The following is a 26,511-nucleotide window of genomic DNA, read 5'->3' as shown; positions in this document are numbered from 1 at the left end:
TCTGGTTAGAACAGAATTTTCTTTACTTTAAAAAAAACCAAAATTTTTAAAAACAACATTGTAGCATTCAGCCCTGTTATTACTAGCTTAAATTATATTTGGGGTTTAATATTCACTGAAAGGTCTTAACAAACAAGGGGTTTATACTATCTGCTTTTCTTACGTATTTATGGCAATGGTGGCAAAAGGTTGCAGAAACTTTTAATAATAAAAAAAGATATGTGACTCTGGATTTTATCCGCTAATGCAATCTAGGATATTTCAACAATTCAGATTCAAAAACTGGTTTCTACTGTGGCTTCAGCAGCTATTCACCCACATGTAGAAAGGATCCCTTGGTTTTGATTGGGTTTTATTACTCTTTGCCTTTTTCACAACCGGAAATAATTCCTATTTTAGAAAAGATATGTTCTATATATTGTGCCTACAGCAATATATCAGTAATACTGGCTATGACAGCATTTTGCCTCACAATGTTAATAATATGCTCTCACTGAATCTGGACAAGTTAATATTAAAATACAGGCAAGCTGCAGACAATCAATTAGGCATAACATGTAGACTCAAGGTCCATGGTCTCTTCTCTTCTTCTTTTAGTCCTGCTATAAAAATAATTTTGGTTACAAGTGTCTACACAGCACCAATTTTATTTCAAAAGCAGCATCTTTACTCAGCCACCCAAATGAATCTGTAAGTACACATGCTCAAATAGCTTTTTTTCATTTACTTCTGTTTTGTAACTCTAAAAGACCAGTAATTGTATTACATTTTTTCTCTTAATCAAAAATTATTCGGCAAGTATTAAACCCATCAATTACAATGCCCTAAAAATACCCACATCCGCTGAATTAAATGAGAAGCTCCCTTTACATGCAACTGTATAATCAGAGAATTATGCCTGCAGTTGATAAACACTGTGTTCTGTGATAACAGAAGAAACAGGTCTCTAACAGTAAAAAAGCATTTCATAAAACTTTGCCATATATAAAATATCTGATTAATTGTGACCATTCCACTTATGATTAAAGCATAACATAAGTGCTTGTTCTGCCTTCTGCTGTGGAACAGTCCACGGTCGTACAACTTCAAAAAATAAGAGTGCATCTGTTTCCCAGGCTGACAAAAGCAAAGGGCTCAATTACACCGTTTCTCTCTCAAACTCGTCCGCACTCATGCGTACATACACAAAGCACCTACAGTTTCCATCTTCATGATACTGTTGCCATACTTTTTCTTACTTCCAAAAATCTGTCAGGAAAATGTGTTTGCAAAATAATTATTCTTGTCTATGCCCAGCCTGGATCTCCGTTGCTCATTTTTATGATTTTGAAAGATAAAGTCTGCAGCAGAAGGGGAATAGGCCTTATTCATCTTTCTCAAACCCTTTGGTTTCCACCTTTAATGATACACTGAATGTAGGTTTGACTCAGTAGGCCTGGGTCAAAGGCTTTACAGATAGCAAACCTGAAGTGCATTAAGAGAAGAAACACCTGCCACATGGCACAGGAAAATTTAAAAAGTAGCATTAATAAACACAACTCATACATGAAGAATTTACAAGAGTCATCTAAAAATTTCATAAAAAATTAAATTTGTAAGAGGGGTGGAATTATGTAACAAAGGTCAAAAGGTCAAATGCAATCAGACAATAATTGCATTATTTGAAAAAATACTTCACTTACACACCTTCTGCCCCAGTTATGCTAAGTATTTCTCAAGTCTCCCATCTGTAAACATGGTGGACCGAGAAAAATATACAATAAAGAAAGGGATTACATTTGATTAACAAAGGAATAGAAGAACAAACAAAAAGATTTCAGAGCAGGTAAGGAAATAGCTTTTAAAGAAAAGTGCTTTAAATGTGCTTCTGCAAAAATATGACTTGGAGGCAATTCTGAAGTTTTGACACTTATACTTTACTCATAGGTTGGGCAGTTATTCTTCTGTGAGTCAACTAAATTGAAATGTAAAACAAAAGAATTGTCCAATTATGACATCACAAAGTCCCAGGGAAAAACTGGGAATAAAAGCTCCCTTTGATTAATGTTTCCTACTTTTGATTGCAAAGTGCAAGAGCAAGGGCTTTGAATGAATGACACAGGTGGGAAAGTCATAATCTGTTCCCCCACATTCCCCCACTTCATTCCCCCCCACACATCACAGATAGTTTATGGGCTAATTCTCAACTCTCCTGGCACAGGTATCCAGGACTCTATTGGATTCTTTATAAAGTCAGGCCTTGATTCCCAATAGCTTAAAGTAATGAAAAAGAAAGATATGAGAATATATATTCAGTAAGCAAAAATAAAAGAACTCTGGAATCTGACATATTTCATGTTAGAAAGGTAATGGCTGATATAATGTACTAGGGGCATTAAAAGTGAGTTAGTAACATACAAAGAGATCAGACTGTTCTGTGGTGCTTCTGGAATAACTGCAAGTTTTCCTGGAGTTTTCACTCTACATCTACTCTTCTTCAAGGTTCTAACAGAGTTATAGCTTCTTACTGCATACCTGAGATTAGAATCAGGTTGAAAAATGCTTAAAAGATTTTCAATTCTTTCAAAAGAGAGAAATAAGAACAAAAAAAAAATCACCCAGGTGGAGAAATAAGAAGTTAACTATGAACACAACAAAACTATTAGGTAAACCACATGTCAAAATGAAAAAAATGGAATTGAACCAAAAAGGCAAGGAGGGAGGGCAGCAGAAGGAAGAACTAGGAGAGGAAAGTTCCGGCCCTTCCTGTGAAGATTCCTTGTCTCCCCATTTAAATTCTCTAAGAGACCCTTCTGAGGAGCTACACTGTTGATGCTATCTTCATAAGTACACCCAACAGTAATGATAACCAAGCGGCAGACAAATCCCAATGAACACAGTAAGAAGGCGGTGATTTCTTCGTCATCTCTTTCCTTAGAGAGGGCACATAGACTGGAAATGTGGCCAATTCTGCTGGCTGAGCCAAATAAAACTGTGGTAGAAAATACCAAAAATGGCCCCCTACCCACTCCAGGGGAAAAATATACAAAACCCCTCCCAAAGCTAAACAGAACAAAACAAAACAAAAACAACCTTCTCCCTCCTAAAGAAAACCACATTAAAAACAAATGCCCTGCAACAAGTCCTTATGCATATGTTTTCACAAGGCTGGTAGAGGTTATTTTGTTTTGGATTCCACATAAATTTTATCTCCATCCCTAATGCCAAAAGAATGCAATGCCCGAGAGCTGTACTTCATTTCCTCTGGGCCAAAGGGTGCTTCATGGTCAAAATAGTAGAGAAGCATGTTGCTTGTGGGTAACTGTACTAGAGTTTTTAACTGTTTCTTTAGTTCTGCAACTGTTTGGTCCAGACGAATGCTCATTTCTTCCACCTGATCATTAAAGTGGACTTCTACTTTTGCACTGCTTTGGGGTCTTAGGTCCACTTCTGCCAAAGGCTCCAACTTCCCATATTTTGTGATCAGTTCATGATACCTAGAAGGATGAAAAAAAAAAAAAAAAAACACAGTGTCAGCTTAAACTACTAGCACATGAACTGTGGACTTCTTCCCAACTACAGATAAACAATATTACTACTCTCAACGTCTTTTAAAAATCTTATTCTATCACATGACTCCTGTAGATTCTATGATCTAACGTGAGTGACCTAGGGAGGCCACAGCAAAACCATATCGTTGTGACCAGGGGAATCATTTTTCCTGAAGATGGTCACTATACCTACTGTTAATCAATTATTACATAAGAATAGGCATAGAAAAAAATGAAACCTATAAAAGTAGACACTATAAAGATAATAGAATTCCAGTCTCTCTGTAGAACCTGCTTTCTTGGGTGTCATGATCAAGAAGGACAGACATGTAGGCATGTAAATCTTGGGAATAGATGGAAAGACGGAAGGAGGCAGTTTCTGACACCTGGAGAAGATATAACTTAGAAACAAAAACATGCAGTTGTATGTTAGCAATTAACTTAGCTCTTTCAGTGATGCCTTGTTTGAATGTTCTAACCTAATCTCAGGTGTAATACATAGAAGTTATGGAAGACTCAAGAATACACTCTTGGAAAAAAGTGGTAAATAAGAGATGTATGTTTCTTGATCAAGGAAGGAATACAGAGAAAAAGACACCAAGAGGAAAATGAATTACAGAGATAAGAATAGGGCCCATAAAGGTCATGTTTCCCAAAATAAAGTCTTGTCTGCACTGCCAGCCTTGGAGGATTTACATCTGATTTTATCAAGGACTCTTAGAAGTTTCCTACATATCAGAAAGGGAAAAAATGCTGAAAAAAAATTAGTATTAGTTTTATTAAAACCAAGATTAAACACTTAAGTCACTTTAATTAAGGATCAGAATACAAGTCACATAAAATTATTCCCCTACCTCCCCCACATCACTTTTAGATTTAACTCAATTAAAATCAGTGTCATAATAAGGTTTGTGGGTGCATTGAAGGTAGAGTAAGTGCTCATACCTGGAATCCTACCACCTTGGGAAGCCCAAGGGGAAGAATCACTTGAGTCCAGGAGTTTGACAAGCATGGGCAACATAGTGAGACCCCCAATCTCTTAAAAGAAAAAAAAGATGGCTGTGCTTAGAGATGGAAGTAATCATTTCCAATAAGTGGAATAACAAGGAATGGTAAAAATAGCCCTGGCTCTGTCTTCAGGGTCTTGACTTCATCTAATAATTAGCTGAGTGACTTGACAACTACTCTGTCTTTTTGGATCTCAGTTTCCTCATTAGGAAGATCAGGAATAATTTCTGCCCTTCCTACTGTATAAGACAGTCATAAAAACTAAATAAAATAACAAATGAGTAACACAGTAAATTCTGTGTTCATAAACAAATGAAAATATTTACATTATATTACTGCTGCTCTGGAGCTTCTGTTATTAAAGCACACACACCCATTAAAAAATATAAGATTGAAATCTACTTAGGTGGGACTTCAGGATATCAGAATTTTAGCAAAGGCAAACAAAACAAAACAAAGCAAAAGAAAGAAAAACAAAGCTACCAGGACTTAAAATTTTCCAAGGCTCCAAACTGAAAAGGTAAGATTATTCAAAGTCTAGGGATATATTTTCTCCACCCCATATCCTAGTAAATGCCTTCAAAGAACTGAAACTAGGTTACGAAAATTTAACAAAATCTCACAAAAGACAGCAGAACCCAGTGGTCAAGTAAAAACTGAACCCAGGATGGCTGAATAGGAACAGCTCTGGAGTGCAGTTCCCAGCGAGAACAATGCAGAGGTTGAGTGATCGCTACATTTCCAAATGAGTTATTAATGCCCACAGACCAGGAGATTCTAGGCTGAAAAGCACCACAAGTTTCCAGCATGGCTGTTTCAGCTGGTGCGGCTGATCTCCACACAAAAACTCACACAAATCTGGGAGGCCATTTCAACTGGCGCTGGGAGAAAGAGCCGCCCATTCAACTGTAAAAAAGGGGGCTGAAACAGGGAGCCAGGTGATCTGGCTTGGCAGGACCCATGCCCACAAAGACCAGCAATCTGAAATGCTCTGGATTGAGTTTCACAGCAAGCGCAGCTGGACCTGAGACAGTCCAGCTCAGTCCAGGGGACAGGTGTCCGCCATTACTGAGGCAGTCCTCCACTATCAAGGCAGTTCATCATTACAGAGGCAGTCCGCCATTACCGATGCAGTACACCATTACCAACGCAGTCCATCATTACTGATGCAGTCCACCATTACTGAGGCAGTCCGCCATTACTGAGGCAGACTGCCATTACCAAGTCAGTTCTAACTATACCTCTATAAACAAAACTGCAAGGAAGTTCAGACAGCAGCTGGGCAGAGCCCACGGAGGCTCAGCAATACCTCTGCTGGCAGACTGTGACTAGGCTACCTCCTTGCTGGGCAGGGTGTCTCTGAAAAAAGGCAGCAGCACATCAGGAACTTATAAATAAGCCCCACCTTCCCAGGACAGAGCAACCGGGAAAAAAAGGTGGTTATGGGTTCCACTGCAGCAAACTTAAATGTACCTGCCAGTAGCTCTTAATGGAACAACAGAGCTCACAGCTCAGCACTTGAGCTCCTATAAGGATCAGACTGTCTCCTCAAGCAGCTCCCTGACCCCTGTATATCCAAAGAGACACCTCATAAAGGAAAGCTCAGGCTGACATCTGGTGAGTATCCCTCTGGGATGAAGATAACAGAAGAGGAAACTGGCAGAAACCCTTACTGTTCTGCAGCCACCGCAGGTGATACCCAGGCAAGCAGGGTCTGCAGTGGACCTCCAGCAGTCCTACAGCAGAGGAGACTGATTGTTAGAAGGAAAACTAAAAAAACAGAAAGAAGTAACATCATCATCAACAAAAAAGAAGTCCACTCAGAGACACCATCCAAAAGTCACCAACTGCAAAGACCACAGGTAGATAAATCCACAAAGATGGGAAGAAAAAGCACAAAAAGGATGAAAACACCCAAAACCAGAAGGCCTCTCCTCCTCCAAGGATCACAACTCCTCACCAGCAAGGGAACAAGGCTGGATGGGGAATGAGTGTGATAAATTTCAAGAAACAGGCTTCAGAAGGTGGGTAATAACAAACTTCTCAGAGCTAAAAGAACATGTTCTAACTCAATGCAAAGAAACTAAGAACCATGAAAAACGGTCTGACAACATGCTAATGAGAATAAACAGCTTAGAGAAAAATATAAATGACCTGATGGAACTGAAAAACACAACACAAGAACTTCGCAAAGCATACACAAGTTTCAATAGCCAAACTGACCAAGCAGAAGAAAGGATATCAGAGATTGAAGAGCAACTCAATGAAATAAAACAAGAAGGTAAGATTAGAGAAAAAAGAGTAAAAAGAAATGAACAAAGACTCCAAGAAATATGGTATTATGTAAAAAGACCTAATCTACGTTTGATAGGTGTACCTGAATGTGATGGAGAGAATAAATCCAAGCTGGAAAACATTCTTCAGGATATTATCCAGGAAAACTTCCCCAACCTAGTAAGGCAGGCCAATATTCAAGTCCAGGAAATACAGAGAACACCACAAAGATATTTCTTAAGAAGAACAACCCCAAGGCACATAATTGTCAGATTCACCAGGGTTGAAATGAAGGAGAAAATGCTAAGAGCAGCCAGAAAGAAAGGTCGGGTTACCCACAAAGGGAAGCCCATCAGACACAGTGGCTGTCTCAGCAGAAGCCCTACAAGCCAGAAGAGAGTGGAGGCCAATATTCAACATCCTTAAAGAAAAGAACTTTCAAACTGGAATTTCATATCCAGCCAAACTAAGCTTCAGAAGCAAAGGAGAAATAAAATCCTTTATGAACAATCAATTGCTCTGAGATTTAGTCACCACTAGGCCTGCCTTACAAGAGCTCCTGAAAGAAGCACTAAACATAGAAAGGAACAACCAGTACCAGCTACTCCAAAATTGTACCAAATGGTAAAGAGCATCAACACAATGAAGGAACTGCATCAACTAATGGACAAAACAACCAGGTAGCATCAAAATGGCAGGATCAAATTCAAACATAACAATATTAACCTTAAATGTAAATGGGCTAAATGCCCCAATCAAAAGACACAGACTGGCAAATTGGATAAAAAGTCAAAACCCATTGGTGTGCTGTATCCAAGAAACCCATCTCACATGCAAGGACACACATAGGCTCAAAATAAAGGGATGCAGGAAGATTTATCAAGCAAATGGAGAGAAAAAAAAATCAGGAGTTGGAATCCTAGTCTTTGATAAAATAGACTTTAAACCAACAAAAATCAAAAGCGACAAAGAAGGGCATTACATATGGTAAAAGGATCAATGCAACAAGAAGAGCTAATGATCCTAAATATATACGCACCAAATACAGGAGCACCCAGATACATAAAGCAAGTTCTTAATGACCTCCAAAGAGACTTAGACTCCCACACAGTAATAGTGGGAGACTTTAACACTCCACTGTCTATATTAGACACATCAACAAGACAGAAAATTAACAAGGATATCCAGGAATTGAACTCAGATCTGGACCAAGCAACCCTAATAGACATATACAGAACTCTCCACCCCAAATCCATAGAATATATTCTTCTCAGCACCACATCACAACTACTCTAAAATTGACCACAAAACTGGAAGCAAATCACTCCTCAGCAAATGCAAAAGAATGGAAATCATAACAAACAGTCTCACAGATCACAGCACAATCAAATTAGAACTTAGGATCAAGAAACTAACTCAGAACTGCACAACTTCATGGAAACCAAACAACTGGCTCTTGAACACTGACTGGATAAACAATGAAATGAAGGCAGAAATGAAGATCTTCTTTAAAACCAATGAGAATGAAGACAAAATGTACCAGAATCTCTGGGACACATTTAAAGCAGTGTCTAGAGGAAAATTTATAGCAATAAATGCCCACATGAGAAGCAAGGAAAGATCTAAAATTGACACCCTATCATCAAAACTGAAAGAGCTAGAGGAGTAAGATAAAAAAAAAACTCAAAAGCTAGCAGTAGACAAGAAATAACTAAGATCAGAGCAGAAATGAAGGAGATAGAGACACACACACACACAAAAACCTTCAAAAAATCAATAAATCCAGGAGCTGGTTTTTTAAAAAGATCAACAAAATAGACAGACCACTATCCAGATTAATAAAAAAGAAAAGAGAGAAGAATCAAATAGATGCAATAAAAAACGATAAAGGGGGATATCACCACCGATTCCACAGTAATACAAACTATCATCAGAGATTACTACAAACAACTCTATGCACACAAACCAGTAAACCTGGAAGAAATGGATAAATTCCCGGACACTTGAACCCTCCCAAGCCTAAACCAGGAAGAAGTCAAAACCCTGAATAAACTAATAACAAGGGCTGAAGTTGAGGCAGCAATTAATAGCCTACCAACCAAAAAAAGCACAGGTCCACATGGGTTCAAAGCCAAATTCTACCAGACACACAAGAGGAGTGGTACCACTCCTTCTGAAACTATTCTAAACAATACAAAAAGAGGGAATCCTTCCCAAATCATTTTATGAGACCAACATCATCCTGATACCAAAACCTGGAAGAGACTCAATGAAAAAAGAAAACTTCAGGTCAATATCCATGATGAACATAGATGCAAAAATCTTCAAAAAGCTTATCCATCACGATCAAGTAGGCTTCATCCCAGGGATGCAAGGCTGGATCAACGTATGCAAGTCTATAAATGTAATCCACCATATAAACCGAACCAAAGACCAAACAAAACCACATGATTATCTCAATAGATGCAGAGAAGGCTTTTGACAAAATTCAATAGCCCTTTATGCTAAAAACTCTCAAGAAACTAGGTATCAATGAAATATATCTTAAAATAATAAAACTATTTATGACAATCCCACAGCCAATATCATACTGAATGGGCAAAAAGTAGAAGCATTCCCTTTGAAATCTGGCACTAGACAAGGATGCCCTCTCTCATCACTCCTAGTCAATATAGTACTGGAAATTCTAGCCAGAACAATCAGACAAGAGAAAGAAATAAAGGGTATTCAAATAGGAAAGGAGGAAGTCAAATTGTCTCTATTTGCAGATGACATGATTGTATATCTAGAAGACCCCATCATCTCAGCCCAGAATCTCCTTAAACTGATGAGCAACCTCAGCAAAGTCTCAGGATACAAAATAAATGTGCAGAAATTACAAGCATTCCTATATACCAATAACAGACTTAAAGAGAGCCAACTCAAGAACGAACTGCCATTCACAATTGCTACAAAGAGAATAAAATACCTAGGAATACAACTCACAAAGGATGTAAAGGACCTCTTCAAGGAGAACTACAAATTACTGCTCAAGGAAATAAGAGAGGACACAAACAGATGGAAAAACATTCCATGCTCATGGTTAGGAATTATCAATATTGTGAAAATAGCCATACTGCCCAAAGTAATTTATAGATTCAACACTATCCCCATCAAGCTACCTATGACCTTCTTCACAGAACTGGAAAAAAACCACCTTAAATTTCATATGGAACCAAAAGAGAGGCCACAAAGCCAAGGCAATTCTAAGCAAAAAGAACAAAGCTGGAGGCATCACGCTATCTGACTTCAAACTATACTACAAAGCTACCATAATGAAAACAGCATGATAATGGTACCAAAACAGACATACAGACCAATAGAACAGAACAGAGGCCTTGGCAGCAACACCACACATCTACAACCATCTGATCATTGACAAACCTGACAAAAACAAGCAATGGGGAAAGAATTCCCTGTTTAATAAATGGTGCTGGGAAAACTGGCTAGCCATGTGCAGAAAGCAGAAACTGGACCCCTTCCTGACACCTTACACTAAAATTAACTCCAGATGGATTAAAGACTTAAACATAAGACCTAACACCATAAAAACCCTAGAAGAATACCTAGGTAAAACCATTCAGGACATAGGCATAGGCAAGGACTTCATGACTAAAACACTAAAAGCACTGGCAACAAAAACCAAAAATAGACAAATGGGATCTACTTAAACTCCAGAGCTTCTGTACAGCAAAAGAAAGAATCATTAGAGTGATCTGGCAACCAACAGAATGGGAAAACATTTTTTCAATCTGTCCATCTGACAAAGGGCTAATATCCAGAATCTACAAAGAACTAAAATAGATTTACAAGAAAAAAACAAACACATTCAAAAGTGGGCAAAGGATATGAACAGACACTTTTCAAAAGAAGACGGTTATGAGGGCAACAAACATGAAAAAATGCTCATGATCACTGGTCATTAGAGAAATGCAAATCAAAACCACATTGAGATACCATCCCACACCAGTTAGAATGGCAATCATTAAAAAATCTGGAGACAACAGATGCTGGAGAGGATGTGGAGAAATAGGAACGCTTTTACACTGTTGGTAGAGTGTAAGTTAGTTCAACCACTGTGGAAGACAGTCTGGTGATTCCTCAAGGACCTAGAAATAGAAATTCCATTTGACCCAGCAAACCCATTACTGGGTATATATCCAAAGGATTATAAATCATTCTATTATAAAGACACATGCACACATATGCTCATTGTGGCACTGTTTACAATAGCAAAGACCCGGAACCTACCCAAATGCCCATCGATGATAGACTGGACAAAGAAAATGTGGCACATATACACCATGGAATACTATGCAGCCATAAAAAACGATGAATTTGTGTCCTATGTAGTGACGTGGATGAATCTGGAAACCATCATTCTCAACAAACTGAAACAAGAACAGAAAATCAAACACCACATGTTCTCACTCATAGGTGGGTGTTGAACAATTGGAACACATGGACACAGGGAGGGGAGCAGCACACACTGGGGTCTGTTGGGGGAGAATAGGGGAGAAACAGCAGGGGGTAGGGAAGTTGGGGAGGGATAACATGGGGAAAAATGCCAGATATAGGTGATGGGAGGATGGAGGGAGGAAACCACATTGCCATGTATGTACCTATGCAACAATCCTGCATATTCTGCACATGTACTCCAGAACCTAAAGTGCAATTGCGTGTGTGTGTGTGTGTGTGTGTGTATGTATGTATATACATACATATATGTAATAAATAAATAAAGAACTGAACCCAACTCTAGAGATATTTTACCTTCAGACTATAGAGAAGTAAAATTTTAATACCCTAGCTCTCAAATTTTGCCTAGGAGTAACAAAAGAAACAATGTCAAAGGGGTCAAAAAGAGTTTACTGAGAGTTTACTGATACTACATTTCAGCAGAGATGACATGAAGAGAAGGGACCACTTCAAGCACAAGCAAGAGGATGGCAACTGAGCACATACCACAGCAAAATAAATAAAGGAGAGGAACACATAAGCAAAAGACAGAGACAGACTCAATCTGAAAGAAAACACAACGGAAGAAAAGGAAAATGCTCCACAAAACTCAAAAGTCTAGAAATTAATAAGTACCTGAATATGAAATCGGCACTCAAAGACACATGATAAACTGTAGAATGAGAGGAAAATGGAGACTGCAGAGCTACAGAAACCAACTGAGGAGCAAAACACCACCACAACTGACCCAAGTAAATGAATCAGAAAGAATAGCCCCAAAATATTATACCTAACCTAGTGCTATGGTTTGGAGGTGCTCCCCGTCACCAAGCTCATGTGCTAGAAACTTAATCCCCAGTACAACAGTGCTGAGACGGGGCACCTTTTACAGGTGACTAGGTCACAAGGGCTCTGCCTCCATGAATAGATTATTGCTGTTATAGAGGGAGTTGGCTAGTTATCCTGGCAAAAGTGAGTTCAGCCCTCTCTTGCTTGTCCTTCCTCCTTCCACCATGGGATGATACAGCAGGAAAGCCACAGCCAGATGCTGGCACCCTGATATTGGACTTTCTAGCCTGCAGAACTGAGAAATAAATGTATTTTCTTTATAAGTTACCAAGTCTGTGGCATTGTTATAGCAACATAAAATTAACTAAGGCACCAAGTTTTTTTCAGAAATAAATTTAACAAGCAAATATTCTAAAGTGAGAAAGAACTTAAGAAATAAAGCACCCCTGAGTCCTTCTGGTAAAAAATGAAAAAAAAAAAAAAACAAAAACAAAAACGAAAAAACCCCCACTACCCCACTACTCAACAATGAGATTAACAAACTAGGGATAAGCCCTGACTATACTTAAATATAAAACTAAATCGTTATAACAACTGTATGCTGTCTAGACTCATTCATACTTCACATTATAGCCAACTGACTTATGTTGAGATTATTATGTATGAAAATACAACTGACTTAATCTCAACCATAAACATATTTGTACACAAAATTATGACCTACATTCAGAAATAGCCTACCTTCCATAAATGGGCAAGTACACCTAAAAATTAAATGACCTATAAATTCACTCAGAAGTCTTAATTTTCTCAAAATCAACATGCTAAAAATAATTGCCACACCCCAAACATGTTCTCTTCTAGTCTTTCTTATCTCAGCAAGTAGCACTGGAAACTACCAGCCAGAAAGTGAACAGTTTTTATTTCTTTCTCTACTATCTCTCTTCTCCACTTCTCTCATTCAATCAATTACCACATCCAACTCATTCTCTTCCTATATATCCCATTCCTATCTGTATTTCTCCTGTTCACTTGCCTTATAAATTCAGGCCATGATCATTAATAACCTATATTGCCACAATTTTTTTGTGGATGCATAAACCAGATAAGCTTTCTCAATATCTGTTTCAACCTCCTCCTGGTAGGCTTTCCTGTACTTCCAAAACTGAAAAGCTGAAAATTACATTTCCCACGTTCTCTTGCCAATGAGATTTAGCTTCTATCAGTCACAGCCCTGGAGACAGAGGCAGTAGATCTAGCAGACATAGTGTGGAAACAATTTAGGTAGAGGCTTCCAAATGACTAGATCACAGTCAAGCTGTCTGTTGCTAGAGTCAACGGCCCAAGCAGCAGCTTGCTGATCTCCAGAACACAGCTAAAGTGGTGTGGTCAGCACCAGGGACAGCAGTTTGATAATTTTATTTTCCCTTCACCTGATTCCTGACAAAGGTGAGCGGTGCCCTTGGTGGGCCAGTTCCAAAGTACTACTCTAGAGTCAGTCTGAGAGAGGAAGCCTAAGTCTTCTCCTCCAGCCCTTTCACAGATTTTGTAAGCACTTTATTCACTGTATGAAATCCCTTTCTTCTTAAATTAGCTGATGGCTTTCCATGACCTCAGGGTGACCCCAAGACAATCTTTGTCTTTATGATAGTCACAGGGTTTGTTATAAAGCACAAATTGTATCACATCACTCCTCTACTTAAAACTTAAAAATCACACAATACCCATCAAAATAACGTCCTAACTCTTCGACAGGATTATGGTAGGCAGAATTTTGCCTCCCACATCTGGGTAGACCTAATCTAATCATATGAGCCCTCAAAAACAGAGTTTTTTCAACCAGTAGTAAGAGAAGAAGTCAGAAAGAGTCAAAACACCAGTATTTGACACATCATTGCTGGTTTGAAGATGGAGGGGCACACATGCAAAGTATAAGAAAGAAGAGAATCCTGACACCATTCTGACTGTATCTGCAAAGTGATTCTCCTCCAGACTCTGATATAGAAAACAGTTTTGCTCACACATTGATTTTGGCCTTGTGAGACCCTAAGCAGAGAACCCAGCTGAGTCACACTGTGCCCAGACTTCTGTCCCACAGGACTGTGGAATACTAAGTAGGTATTTAAGCCATTAAATTTGTAGTAATTTATTATAGCAGCAATAGAAAACAAATATAATAAGTATAAAAAGCCCTTCAGGATCTGGTTCCTTTATAACTTTCCAACCTTATTTTATGCCATCCCCATTACCATTTTCTGTACCTTCCTTTCTACTTGTTTAAATCTTAAAATCAATGTTTATTTATTAATTTATAGGTAAGGCCAGCAGACTTTTACAGATGGGTTAGGCTTTGCATGTGGGCTCTGAGAAATACTCACTATTGAATACAAAGGAAGAAAGAGTATTAGAGTTATGATTCACTATACATATTGAATACATTCCCTCAAAAGTTACATAAATAAAAATCATGATTTTGAGATAATTTGTTTTCTCCCAATTTTCTTATTTTCTACTTATCTTTAAGCAGGAAAAATTAGAAATAAATTTAACGAGCACACATTGTAAAGTAAATATGAGATCATGATGTCCAGTAAGTTTTAGAAAGCAATTCTTTCCTAATCTTTCAGCTTATATATTTTATTCATTATGCAAAAGTCCGTCTAAACTGAACTATACTGCATGCATTGTATGCCTAAGCTTTTCTTAGCATTCGTTCCAGTATCTTCCTGAAGTACACTCTGAAGAGGTAGATGGTTTCTGCTGACTAAGCTTTCTTCAAAATTAATTATCTCAATTTATATTCTAACAATCAGTATCTTCATCTGACTATTAACAAGTATCTAATATTCATAAGCCCTACTTCTAAAGTGGGCAAAATGTTATAAACCTACTTTGGAAAACATTACCAATAAGGATGGATTATATCATCAAATGATAAGACATAAACTATGCTGTATTTGTGTTCAGAGATTCTCTGGTCCACCACTATGACCTTCTAACAGAAAATGGCCAATCACAAGTAAAACGAAATTTACTACAAAGAGAATAAAGGCCAGCATAAAACCACGTGGGCAACTGACAGTGATAAATGGAAACCAAATGTTAGCTGCAACCTTGTGAAGAATTACCACCCACAGGCAAACTGGTGTGTTTTTTTCCTCCTTCTTATTAAATACAAACACCCACTGAGAGAAAAGCTTCAACTTTAGGGGTCTTTGAATCATAAGCAGTTAGAAATCAGGCTACCAGGAGAGTGGAGCTGAAGGTGACACTAACAAATAGGGAAACAGAGAATGAAGCCATCCATGATGGAACCAGGCTAGCTCTACTCCCAGTGCAAATAAGCCAGCCTTCATACACTCAGGTCCTAGTCCATGGCACACCGACCTAATTATATAAGAGCAGATTTTAGTAGCATGGTGGTGTGGTTTAGGAGAGGTATGCCTCTTTCTCCTTCTTGCCAATCCTCACTCCTGATTCCCAAGACCTGGGGCCATTTCCTCAATCACAATTCACTCATATATGACTCCAAAATAGAAAGATGTGGTACACTATTTGAAAATGACTACAAGTTCCCGCCATATTTCTTAATCTGTGTTTGTCTTTATTATAAACCTAAAACTCAAAAGATGGATAGAGGCAAAAGATTAATTTGTTCTCAGTTTTGATTAGCCTTATAAAAGATCTTAATTAAATAAAACAAATAGTATATATTTTACATAATTTTTAAGAAAATTATAAAATGAATTTGCCTAGAATCAGGGACTTTTCAACAGCAGAAAGCTTTTCATATTTCATATTTCACATCAAATCTCCAAATCCATAATCTTTAGGAGCATCCTAGAGAAAAATAAGAGGATTTGTATTTTCTGCAGGTGCCTACACCACAATGGGATCATAAATATCCCGGAAGTACTCTTATTTATTCCTTACAACTGTCTAGAGGTGTATTCATGGGTAGCTTATGCAGTAGTCTCAAGTTAACAATTCTGTTAATCTATCATTCCTCAAATGCAGAACCATATTGAATCAACTGAAGTCTTTACTCTAGGTAATGCTATATTACTCCAAAATAAATCCCTAATACATATATCTCTCTTTTTAAGAAAAGTAACAAATAAAACATGAAAAATCCCAGATGGTTCACTTGGTTAAACCAAATCTTGGAGTTTAATTAACTAAAAGAAAAACATTTACTGAGCTTTTTCCCAAGGTATTGGGAGGGATTCAAAAGTATATTCAAAACACCTCCTGACTGCTGTTATCTAATGTCTCTTGCTATAGTATGCTTTCTTTTGATATGGCATCACATCCTGGGACATCAAAGAAACCTCCTTGACATTTTACAACTGGGACTTTACAAACTACTCAGTTTTCTCAAGGTCACAGTCACTAACATTCCATTTATTAAAATACTCAAGCATCACCTTTTACAGGTAGAAGGAATCTTAGTAAACCATTTATTACATACTTTACAGATATAAAAATTGAGACCCAGTTTGTTAACCAAAAGCCTTATAGCTAGTGAAAGGAATGGAGGAGGTTAGAACTCAGGTTTTATTTTGAGACTATCATTGTTTTAGTTTCATCATCTTAGTGGTTTGCTGCAATAATAAAGACTTCTAGAAATTATTTTCTCCTTCCTACATTTCAAATGTCCCTATTCAATATCTCTCCAAGGGATCTCATTTCTCTTATTATCACCTACACTTGGGTAGTCGTAAAAATTCACTCCTAACTCTCTTTTCTTTTTATGAGTTCCACCACAGAGCTCATTCTCCTACTTAGCTGAAGCCATAGATGTTTCCTACTTGTCTTCCTCAAATATCTGCATTTCACATAAAGTATCTTGAACTGAATTTAGTATTTTCCATTTAGTTTTTCAACAGGGCTTAAGTCATGAAACTACATTTGTTTCAATTCACTATTTCTTAAATTCAATGATCAAAAATTATCTAGTAAATGGATAAATAGAACACGATCTATTCATATGATAGAACACCATACAGCAGTTAAAAGAATGATTTTAATTCACATTTATCAGCATGATGCACCTCTGCTCCAAACTCAGAGTAAAAATTGATAAAATGTAAAAGCCTGTAATCTAAGAAAATATAGCTCAGGCTCAAAAATGATAAGCATCTCCATGGACCTAAAACTGAACAGAAATACAAATCATAGAACTAAAACCACCAGACCTCCAGGCTAGAAATCTACAGCAGCATTAGCAGTAAGGAGTTCAGGTTCTACAAAGCAAAGGAGACTAATGTGTTCCATGGGAGGCGGGGGAACTAGAGCCAGGTTCCCTGCTTGAAGTAGGGGTAGAATTGAGTGATGAGAGGTTGTGTATGAAATAAAGATGAAAAAAGAAAACTTGTGCAGATCCACTGCTTACGGCTACCTCTGTAGAGCAATGGTTCTAAGTAAAAGAAGAAAAAGATAGCTCCCACCAGGAATTGAATCAAATCACCTGGTGCTTAAGACTAGGAATATGCACTATCTCTGTAATTATTTCAGGACAGTTTCTCCAAATTCCATTATAAGAGCTCGTTCTGGACCAGGAGTTAGGGGAGCTGCTTAGAGGCAAATGCAAAACCATTAGACAGGGAGAGGCGAGCTCCAGCAGAAAGACAGAACAATCCAAAATGTGTATGTTCCAAAAACTGATAAGCACACAAAAAATAATGAAGCAAAAACTGGTAAAACAAGTAAAAATAAACAAGTCCAGAATTATAGTTAGAGAAATCAATACTCCTGTCTCAGTAATTGATAAAACAAGCAGACAGAAAATAGTTAATGATATAAAAGACCTAAATAACATTAACAGTTTGACCTGGTATTTGTAAACATACAGACCAACAATATCAGAATACACATTTTTTTTCTCTAGCAAGATAGTGACCAAGAAAGACCATATTCTAAACCAGAAACATACCTCAAACATACCACTACAATCTTTAAAAGAATTGAAATAGTACAAAATACATTCTCTGACTATAATGAAGTTATATGAGAAATAACAAAAGATAAGGAAAATCCCTGGTAAGAAAAAGAAAATATCTGGAAAATAACACACTTGTAAATAACCCAATGAGTCAAAGAGGAAGTCACAAGATAAATTAGAAAATACCTGAATTCAATGAAAATTAAAATAAAAAAATATTACTAATCCCAAATTGTAGAATGTATTTAAAGAAGTGCTTAAAGGAAAATTTATAGAATTAAATTTTACAATAGAAAAGAACAGTATCTAATCAATGATCTATGCTTAAAAATCTATAATAAATGGTGAGCAAATTAAATCCAAAGCAAGAAGAAGAAAGAAACTAATAAAGACATGAGCAAAAATCAATGAAATATAGAAAAAGAAAAAGAGAAAACTCTTAACATCTGAAGCTGGTTCTTTAAAAAGGTTAGCAAACTTGATAAACCTCTAGCTGGACTGATCAGGAAAAGATGATATCAAAATTGGGACTATAAGAGGGGACATCACTGCAGACCACATAGACATCAAAGGCTTAGGATAGGCAAATACTATGAAAAACTTAATGCTCATAAATTCAACAACTATGATTAAATGGATGAATTCCTTCAAAAATACAAACTACTAAAGCTCACGCATGGATAAATAGATTATTTGAATCATGCTATGTCCATTAAATAAATTTAATTCATAGTTAAAACCTCCAGCAAAGGAAACACCAGGCTCCGGTGGCTTCACTGATAAATTCTATAACATATTTTAGAAGAAAATAACACTGTTCCACACAAAGTCTTCTGGAAAAAAAGGAGAGAATAGTCATAAATGAAGCCAGCACTATTCTAATATTAAAACAAGACAAAGACATTTTAAGAAAATTACAGACAAATGTCCCTTATCAACATAAACACTAAAATCCTTAACAAAATATTAGCAAATCAAATTCACCAACATATAAGAAAAGATAATACATTATAACCAAGTGGGATTTATCTTGGGAATTCAAGGACGGTTAAAAGTTCAATTAATATAATTTACTGTATTGATACATCAAGTAAGAAAAATGGTATAGACTTCTCAATAGATGCAGAAGAAGCATTTGAAAAAATTCAGCACCCATTCATAATAAAAACTCCAGCAAACTTGGAAGAAGGAAATGTCCTTAATCAAATAAAGGTCATGAACAAGAAGTCCTATAGTTAACATCACTTTTCGTGGTATAATGAATGATTTCTTCCTAAACAAGGAAAAAGGGTAGATTGTTCTGCTGTTACTACTCCTACTCTAATACTATACTGGAGGTCCACGTTAATGTAATAAGGTCTAAAAAACAACAAAAAAGTAGAAAGTCATACTGATTGGAAAAGAAGACACACACTATGCTAAGTAACAGACAATATGACTGTCAACAATTTATTAAAAATCTACTAGAATTAATAAATTTAGCAAGGCTGTAGAATACAAAGTCTACTACAAATATCAAATGTAATTCTATGCCTAGCAGTGAACAACTGAATTTGAAATTTTAAAACAGTACTGCTTATAATAGGACCAACATACATGAAATCCTTAAATAAAAAGTAACAAAATATGTGCAGAATCCTTATGTGGAAAATACACAACACCAGTTTTTAAAATACTTCAGTAAATGCAAAAAGATACTGGGTTCATGGACAGGAAGATTCAATACTATTAAGATGTTAATTCTGCCCAAATTGTTCTATAAATTCAACACAATCCTCATCAAAATCCCAGAAGAATGTTTCCTAGTCTTCAACAAGCATATCCTAATATTTATATGTAAGGCAAGGAATTAGAACAGCTAAAATTATGTTGAAAAAGATCAAAGTTGGAGGACCCACACTACCTTAACTGAACAGTTACTATAAGGCTATAGTAATCAAGATGGTGTGGTACTGGCAAAAAGACAGAGATATAGGTCAAGAAAACACAGAATATAGAAATACAGGCCACCTATATGATTAGTTTATTTCTGACAAAGGTATAAACTCAATTCAATAGAAAAAGGATAGCCTTACCAGTGAATACTGCTGGAGTAACTGGCACCCACCCATATGCTAAAAGAAAACACTTAATCCATATCCTACACCATAAAGGAAAATGAACTACACCATATAACCTAGGGGTGTAGTAGACTATACTATCTAAGTTTATGTAAGTACACTTTATGATGTTTACATAACAAAATCACCTAACGATGCCTTTCTCAGGACATATCCCTGTTATTAAGCAACACAAATTGACTATAATACTTAGGTGTAAATCATATAAAAGACGTATAGGACTTGTACGTTGAAAATTATGAAATGCTAGTGGAAGAAATCAGAGAAGGCCTAGAAAGAGAGACATACTATATTCATGTACTGGAAGAACCCACATACTAAAAAAATATTAACCTTCCTCAAATTGATCTATAGATTTAACAAAATTCCTGTCAAAACGCCAGCAAAGTTTTCTTGTAGACAGAGCTAAAATTAGTCCAAAATTTATATGGAAAGGCAAAGGCCCTAAAATAGCTAAAACAATCTTGAAGACTAAAGTGTGAGGAATGTTTCAACATTAATTAAAGCTTACTATATAGTCACAGTAATCAAGAGATTGTGATACTCGTCATAGACATACAGCAACAAACATACAGATCATTGCAAAAGAAAAGAAAACCAAATCAAATACACCAAAACAAATATACTTTCCTGATTTCTGAAAAAGGCACAAAAGCAACTCAATGGGGAAAAGACAGCCTTTTCAACGGCCAATGCTGAAGCAAAGTGGACAACTATAGGCAAAAAAAAAAAAATGAACCTCAACCTAATCTCACACCTTCAACAAAAATTAACTCAAAATGGATTATGGATGCAAATATAAAAAGTAAAACTTTGAAACTTTTAGGGAAAAAAGAAAATGATATCTATGGCTAGGCAAAGAGTTAACACGAAAAGCAAATTCATAAAAGAAAAAACTGATAGGCCCGGAGTGGTGGCTCACGCCTGTAATCCCAGCATTTTGGGAGGCCGAGGTGGGTGGATCACAAGGTCAAGATATCGAGACCATACTGGTCAACATGGTGAAACCCCGTCTCTACTAAAAATAGAAAAAATTAGCTGGGCATGGTGGCACGTGCCTGTAATCCCAGCTACTCAGGAGGCTGAGGCAGGAGAATTGCCTGAACCCAGGAGGCAGAGGTTGCGGTGAGCCGAGATCGCGCCATTGAACTCCAGCCTGGGTAACAGGAGCAAAACTCCGTCTCAAAAAAAAGAAAAAACTGATAAATTGAAACTCATTCAAATTAAAAACTTTTGTTCTCTGAAAGGTCATGTAAAAAGGATGAACAGACAAGCTACATACCAAGAGAATGAATTTGCAAACCAATATCCAACAAACGGTTACTTTCTAAAATATATAAAGACCTCTCAAAACTCAGCAGTAAAGAAATAAAAAATCCAATTAAAATGTGAGCAAAAACCATGAAAATACATTTCACCAAAGAGGCTTTAAATATGGCAAAGACGTACCTGAAAAGCTGTTCAACATCTTTAGCCATCAGAAAAATGGAAGTAAAATCACAATTACACACCTATCACAATGACTACTATTACAAAAATGAAGGTAGCACCAAACACTGGCAAGAATGCAGTGAAACTGGATCACACATCTATTGCTGGTGGGAATGCAAAACGGGACAGCCCTTCTGGAGAACAATTTGGTAGTTTCTTATAAAACTAAACATGCAGTTATCATATGACCCAGCAATGGCACTCAGAGCATTTATTCCAGTGGAATGAAAATTAATGTTTACACAAAAACCTGCACACAAATGTTCAGAGAAGATTCTCTTATTTGTAAAAACCGAAACCTGAAATCAATCCAGATGCTTTTCAGAGGTCTTCCAGATAGTTCTACACACAATAAAATGCATAGACAACCCGTCCACACACAATAAAACTCATTTGTGCGTGTGTGTGTGTGTGTGTGTGTGTGTTTTAGTTCAAGAAGTCAGAGTAAGATCACTGGACAACACCAACATTAAGATTCTGGTTGTGATGCTGTATGGTGGTTCTGCAAAATTTACAATTGAGAGAAACCAGCTAAAGGGAAACTAGGTAAAGACAAGATCTTGCTGTATTCTTCTTGCAAATACATGTGAATCTACAATTATCACAATAAAAATTTCCATTAAAAAGGGGCTACATATGACATGATTCCATTTATCTGACATACTGGAAAAAATCAAAACAGCAGGAAAACAGATCAGTAGTGGCCAGAGGGTAGGAGTCAGGGAGAAGAGTTGAGGAATATTAGCTTTTCTTGGATGATGGAACTGTTCTATATTCTGATTATATTGGTGGATATATGCCTATAGTGTTTGTCAAAATTCAGAAATGTACACTAAAAGGGGTAAAATTTATGTCACATACTTCAATCAATCTGCTGTTAAAGGACACTACTAAAAGATAGTCAGCAGGTCTGATAAAGAAAAAATGGAGAGGCAGAAATAGACATTATTATGAATAAAAAAGAGATGAATATTGATATAGTACATGTTTAAAATCACAAAGACCCTCAATATAGAATAATGTTGACAACCTATTGTTAAATGAAAAAGACAAGATATAGTACAGTGTATTGTTTTGTGACCATTTGTGTACAAAAATTACACACTAAATAGCAATAGAAACTATAGCAAGAAAATAGTATCAGTGGCTGTCTAGAGGCCAAACACTTGAGTAACTACTAAGGATACAAATGGGAAGAAGACTTACTTCGTGATATACATCCTTTTCCAACTTCCAGTCAGGTTCCATGTGGAAGTAGTGCCCATCCAAATGAAAATTAAATATAATAATTAAAAACTAAAACACCTAACCCCAAATCACAAGCTTATAAATGACTATTAAATTTTAAGTCTAAATGAAACAGTTATTTAGTAGAAAAAATATGAAATCACCAACTCAATTCATTATATGAAGTCAATGCAAACTTCAAAAAACCAAATAAGAACAACAAAAAATTAAAGGCCAATTTTACATATGAAAATAGATGGAAACATCCCAAATAATATTATAAAATTAAATTCTACATGTTTAAAAAGAAAATGTAATATTTCCCAACCAAGTTGAATATACCAGGAATGCATAGATGGTTCAATATCTGAAAATGTATCATATTAAAATAAAGAGTTACAGAAGAAAACATGCTCATCTCAATACAAAAAGAATATTCTACAAAATTTGGTGTCCACTTGTTATAAAAGAAACTCTTAGAAAAACAGAGATAGAAACTACCTGAACCTATCAAAAACCTATAGCAAAAGTCAGCATTTATATTGAAATACTACATACTGAAACTTTAGATACATTCCCTGTGAAATGAGGAAAAAGATAAAGATGACCTTTTTTACTATTCATTTTTAATATTATACCAGAGGTCATATCCAAGAAAAAAAAAGGTATATAAATTTGTATAGTTATGACTGTCTCCATAGAAATCCAACAGAAAATAAAGATTAATTACTCTGTATATAAGACTGACAGATACATGATCACCATTAAAAAAACAATGTCATTTCTATAGAGTAACAATAATCAATTAGAAACGATAATAGAAAAAAATGATTTCACTTCAAATAACAACAAAATGTTTAAGATACCTAAAAGGAAACTTAGCAAAGATGCACAGGCCTTTGCAAGAAAATTAGAAAACATTACTGAAGGAAATAAAAAATGTTCTGAGTTAAATGCAAAAACATTCTGTGTTCACGAATAGGAATATATAATAGCATCACAATGTAAATTCTTTCCAAATAAGTCAATAAAATTTAATGTAATCAAAATCCAAATTACAACAGAATTTTTATAGAACTCATAAGCTGAACCTAAAATTCATATGGAAGAGAAAAGGGGCTACAATAACTACAACAATCTGAAAAGCAGCAACAAGGTAGGAAAACTTACTCTTACTGGGAATTAAGACTTAATATAAAGTAATTTACCAATGTTGTAATAGTATAAGGGATGGACAAATACACCAATGGAATAGAACGGGGTCCTGAAACAGAAGCATACCTATAAAAAATAGGACATACGACAGATGTGGCATTGAAGATCAGTGGTAAGTAACGATTATCCATACGGGGGAGCCCTCAGACCTCTACACAAAAACAAATTCCAGGTAGATGTAAGTCAGAAATGTAAAAACATCTTTAGAAAAAAATTTGGAACTTATCTTAAGTGAACTTTGGGGGAAAACAGGTTTCTTTAAAAAGATGCACTAAGAATAAACCATAGAGTTAAGGACAGACAAATCAGACATTAGTTGCATCTGAAAGTTGTAGGTTGAAAAGCCACAGTATGAGGGAAGAAACGGCAATTCAACTAACAAAGAATTATAAAATGCTACTTTATATTTTAATGGAGATATAAAATGTGAAAAATAGACATCAAGGATACATATCAAATTTCTGCTAGTGGTTACCTCTTGGAGTAAGAAACAGGACTGAGAGTATTAGAAACAAGGTACTCCAATTTTGTGTATAATATTATTTCTTTTTAATGAAAAATAAACTAAAAGTAGAATAAAATATTAACTATTTTCAGTTCTGAACAGTATAAACATGAATGTTTTATTACTCTCAGTATTCTTTAGTATTGTTTTACTGATAAAATGCAAACAAAAACAGAAAAGATAAAACCGGCCCCAAGCCCTGGCCAAAACAAAAGTTCAGACAGCAAACATAATTTCCTCCAAGCCCATGATTTGGGAGGGCTCTCTCTTTCCTTTGTGAGTATACGCAAATACTCGTATATAACTCCAATCAAGATTCGGAAGGTAGCCTGTCTTCTGCTGGTCTGGGAAAGTGGCAAGAAGTCAAAATAAAGTCCAAGGTAACCGGTATGACAAAGGCTGTAAGCCACAGGGAAAGCTAACATTTCAGAGGCTCTCCATGGTGCACCAAGGAGAATGCCCCTTTTGTTTCTCCTCGGACTCACAGCTGAATGTGAGGAGTGCTGTGTCACGGCCCTTGTCAGAGGATGATGGAGCATGGCAATATGGAGAACCCCAGGAGACTCATGTCCAGTATAGAAATGTTCCTTCACAACAGCAGGTCCTCTGTCTGGAAGGAATATGAGGTAACGGACACAGCACACTAAGATTTCTCTAGCATCCAAGACAAAATAAGCCTTCACTGAGGTGGTGTCCAAATACAGGCTGCTGCCTGCTCTCACAATAACATGGAGATACGATCAGCTCTATTTAGAAAAGCCATTAGTCTTAAGCAGGGAAAAACATACTCTCCATATTTCAAAAAGCATACCACTAATGACAATCAAATCAGCATTTGAGGAATTTCTAATGTAATCCTTGCCATCATAAAGGATTTCCCGGGGCATAGTTTAGGGATTACTCGGGACAAACAGAAAATATGTCAACAAAGAAAAGTAAAGGCAAAGAAAAGCCTCTAAGAAAACCTATTTCTGGCTTTGCCACTGTCTCTGACAATAGCACTTCCTCCTTCCATCAAATAATTGTTCACTGGAGCTATGTTTCTTATGACTCCTCCTTACGATAAGCAAAATTTTAAAGTCTGTAAAGACACACTAAATCAATGCAATTACTTCCTACCACTGTCCTCAAAAACAAAAAGCAATCATTGAGTCCCTGAAGTCACATGATACGTTGATTTCTAAAAGTTGCATTTTTTTTCTTTTTTTCTCTTTAAAATTAAACAGGGGACGACTGTGTATCAGGTAAGCACTAAAGAAGCAATTCAAATTTAATCTCTCAGAGGAAATGGAGAAAGTAAACACAAAAGGAAAGGAATGCTGAAAAATATAAGCAATGTGGATAGACATCTGATAAAGGGCAAGGCAGAAATAAGAAACACGTATACTTTACTACGTGCCAGACCCACAAACATGGGTCTTTCTTTCTAAGTAATTTTTCTATAACCTCAGAGTATAGAAATATCATTTAAAAAGAAATACCTTTCTTTCTCTCTAAATGATATTTTTATACCCTCAGAGAAATCATAAATACCAGACAAGAAGTACAACTTCACAATGTGTTTTCTGAGGACCAGTTCAAATTCAAGAGTGAAATTTAGTCTTAATACATATAATCCCTCTAAAAAGACATAAGCAACCTCCTCCACACATGTCCTCCATTACTACAGTCTCAGTTATTAATGAAGTCTCTGGGCCTCTCTCAGCTTCTTCTTGTAGTTACAAACCAGAATCTCTCCACTTAACTTTCCAACTTGAAACCTTTCAATGAATTCCCACTGCCTGTAAGAATAAGCCCTACTGTCCCAGCACAGCATACCAAAGTCTTTCACGGCCTGCCCTGATTTCTTACCTTCCTCCCCAGCATAATATGTATCATTAATTCCCACTTATTATTACTTTTTTTTTTTTT

The 26,511-nt window shown here is 36.4% G+C and overlaps 1 protein-coding gene across 2 annotated transcripts in view; it reads right to left on the bottom strand.

Moving 5' to 3' along the window:
- Positions 1 to 644: 644 nt before the first annotated feature.
- Positions 645 to 26,511, bottom strand: part of TBCEL (tubulin folding cofactor E like) — a 73,849-nt gene continuing 47,982 nt past the window's right edge. Inside the window, exons 8-9 of one of the 2 annotated variants that reach the window (XM_078339189.1) lie at positions 4,476 to 4,568; positions 645 to 3,476 (exon numbers count right to left, since the gene is read on the bottom strand). In XM_078339189.1, coding sequence (XP_078195315.1) covers positions 4,514 to 4,568 — 55 coding nt within the window. In that variant the 3' untranslated portion in view covers positions 645 to 3,476; positions 4,476 to 4,513. The remainder of the gene's footprint in view (positions 3,477 to 4,475; positions 4,569 to 26,511) is intronic. The other variant, XM_002754514.6, reaches the window with a different exon arrangement.

This window comes from Callithrix jacchus, chromosome 10 (assembly GCF_049354715.1).
Source record: "Callithrix jacchus isolate 240 chromosome 10, calJac240_pri, whole genome shotgun sequence".
Taxonomy (NCBI): Eukaryota; Metazoa; Chordata; class Mammalia; order Primates; family Cebidae; genus Callithrix; species Callithrix jacchus.
Note: the sequence above shows the minus strand (reverse complement) of the source record. Positions and strands in the feature narration are given on the sequence as shown.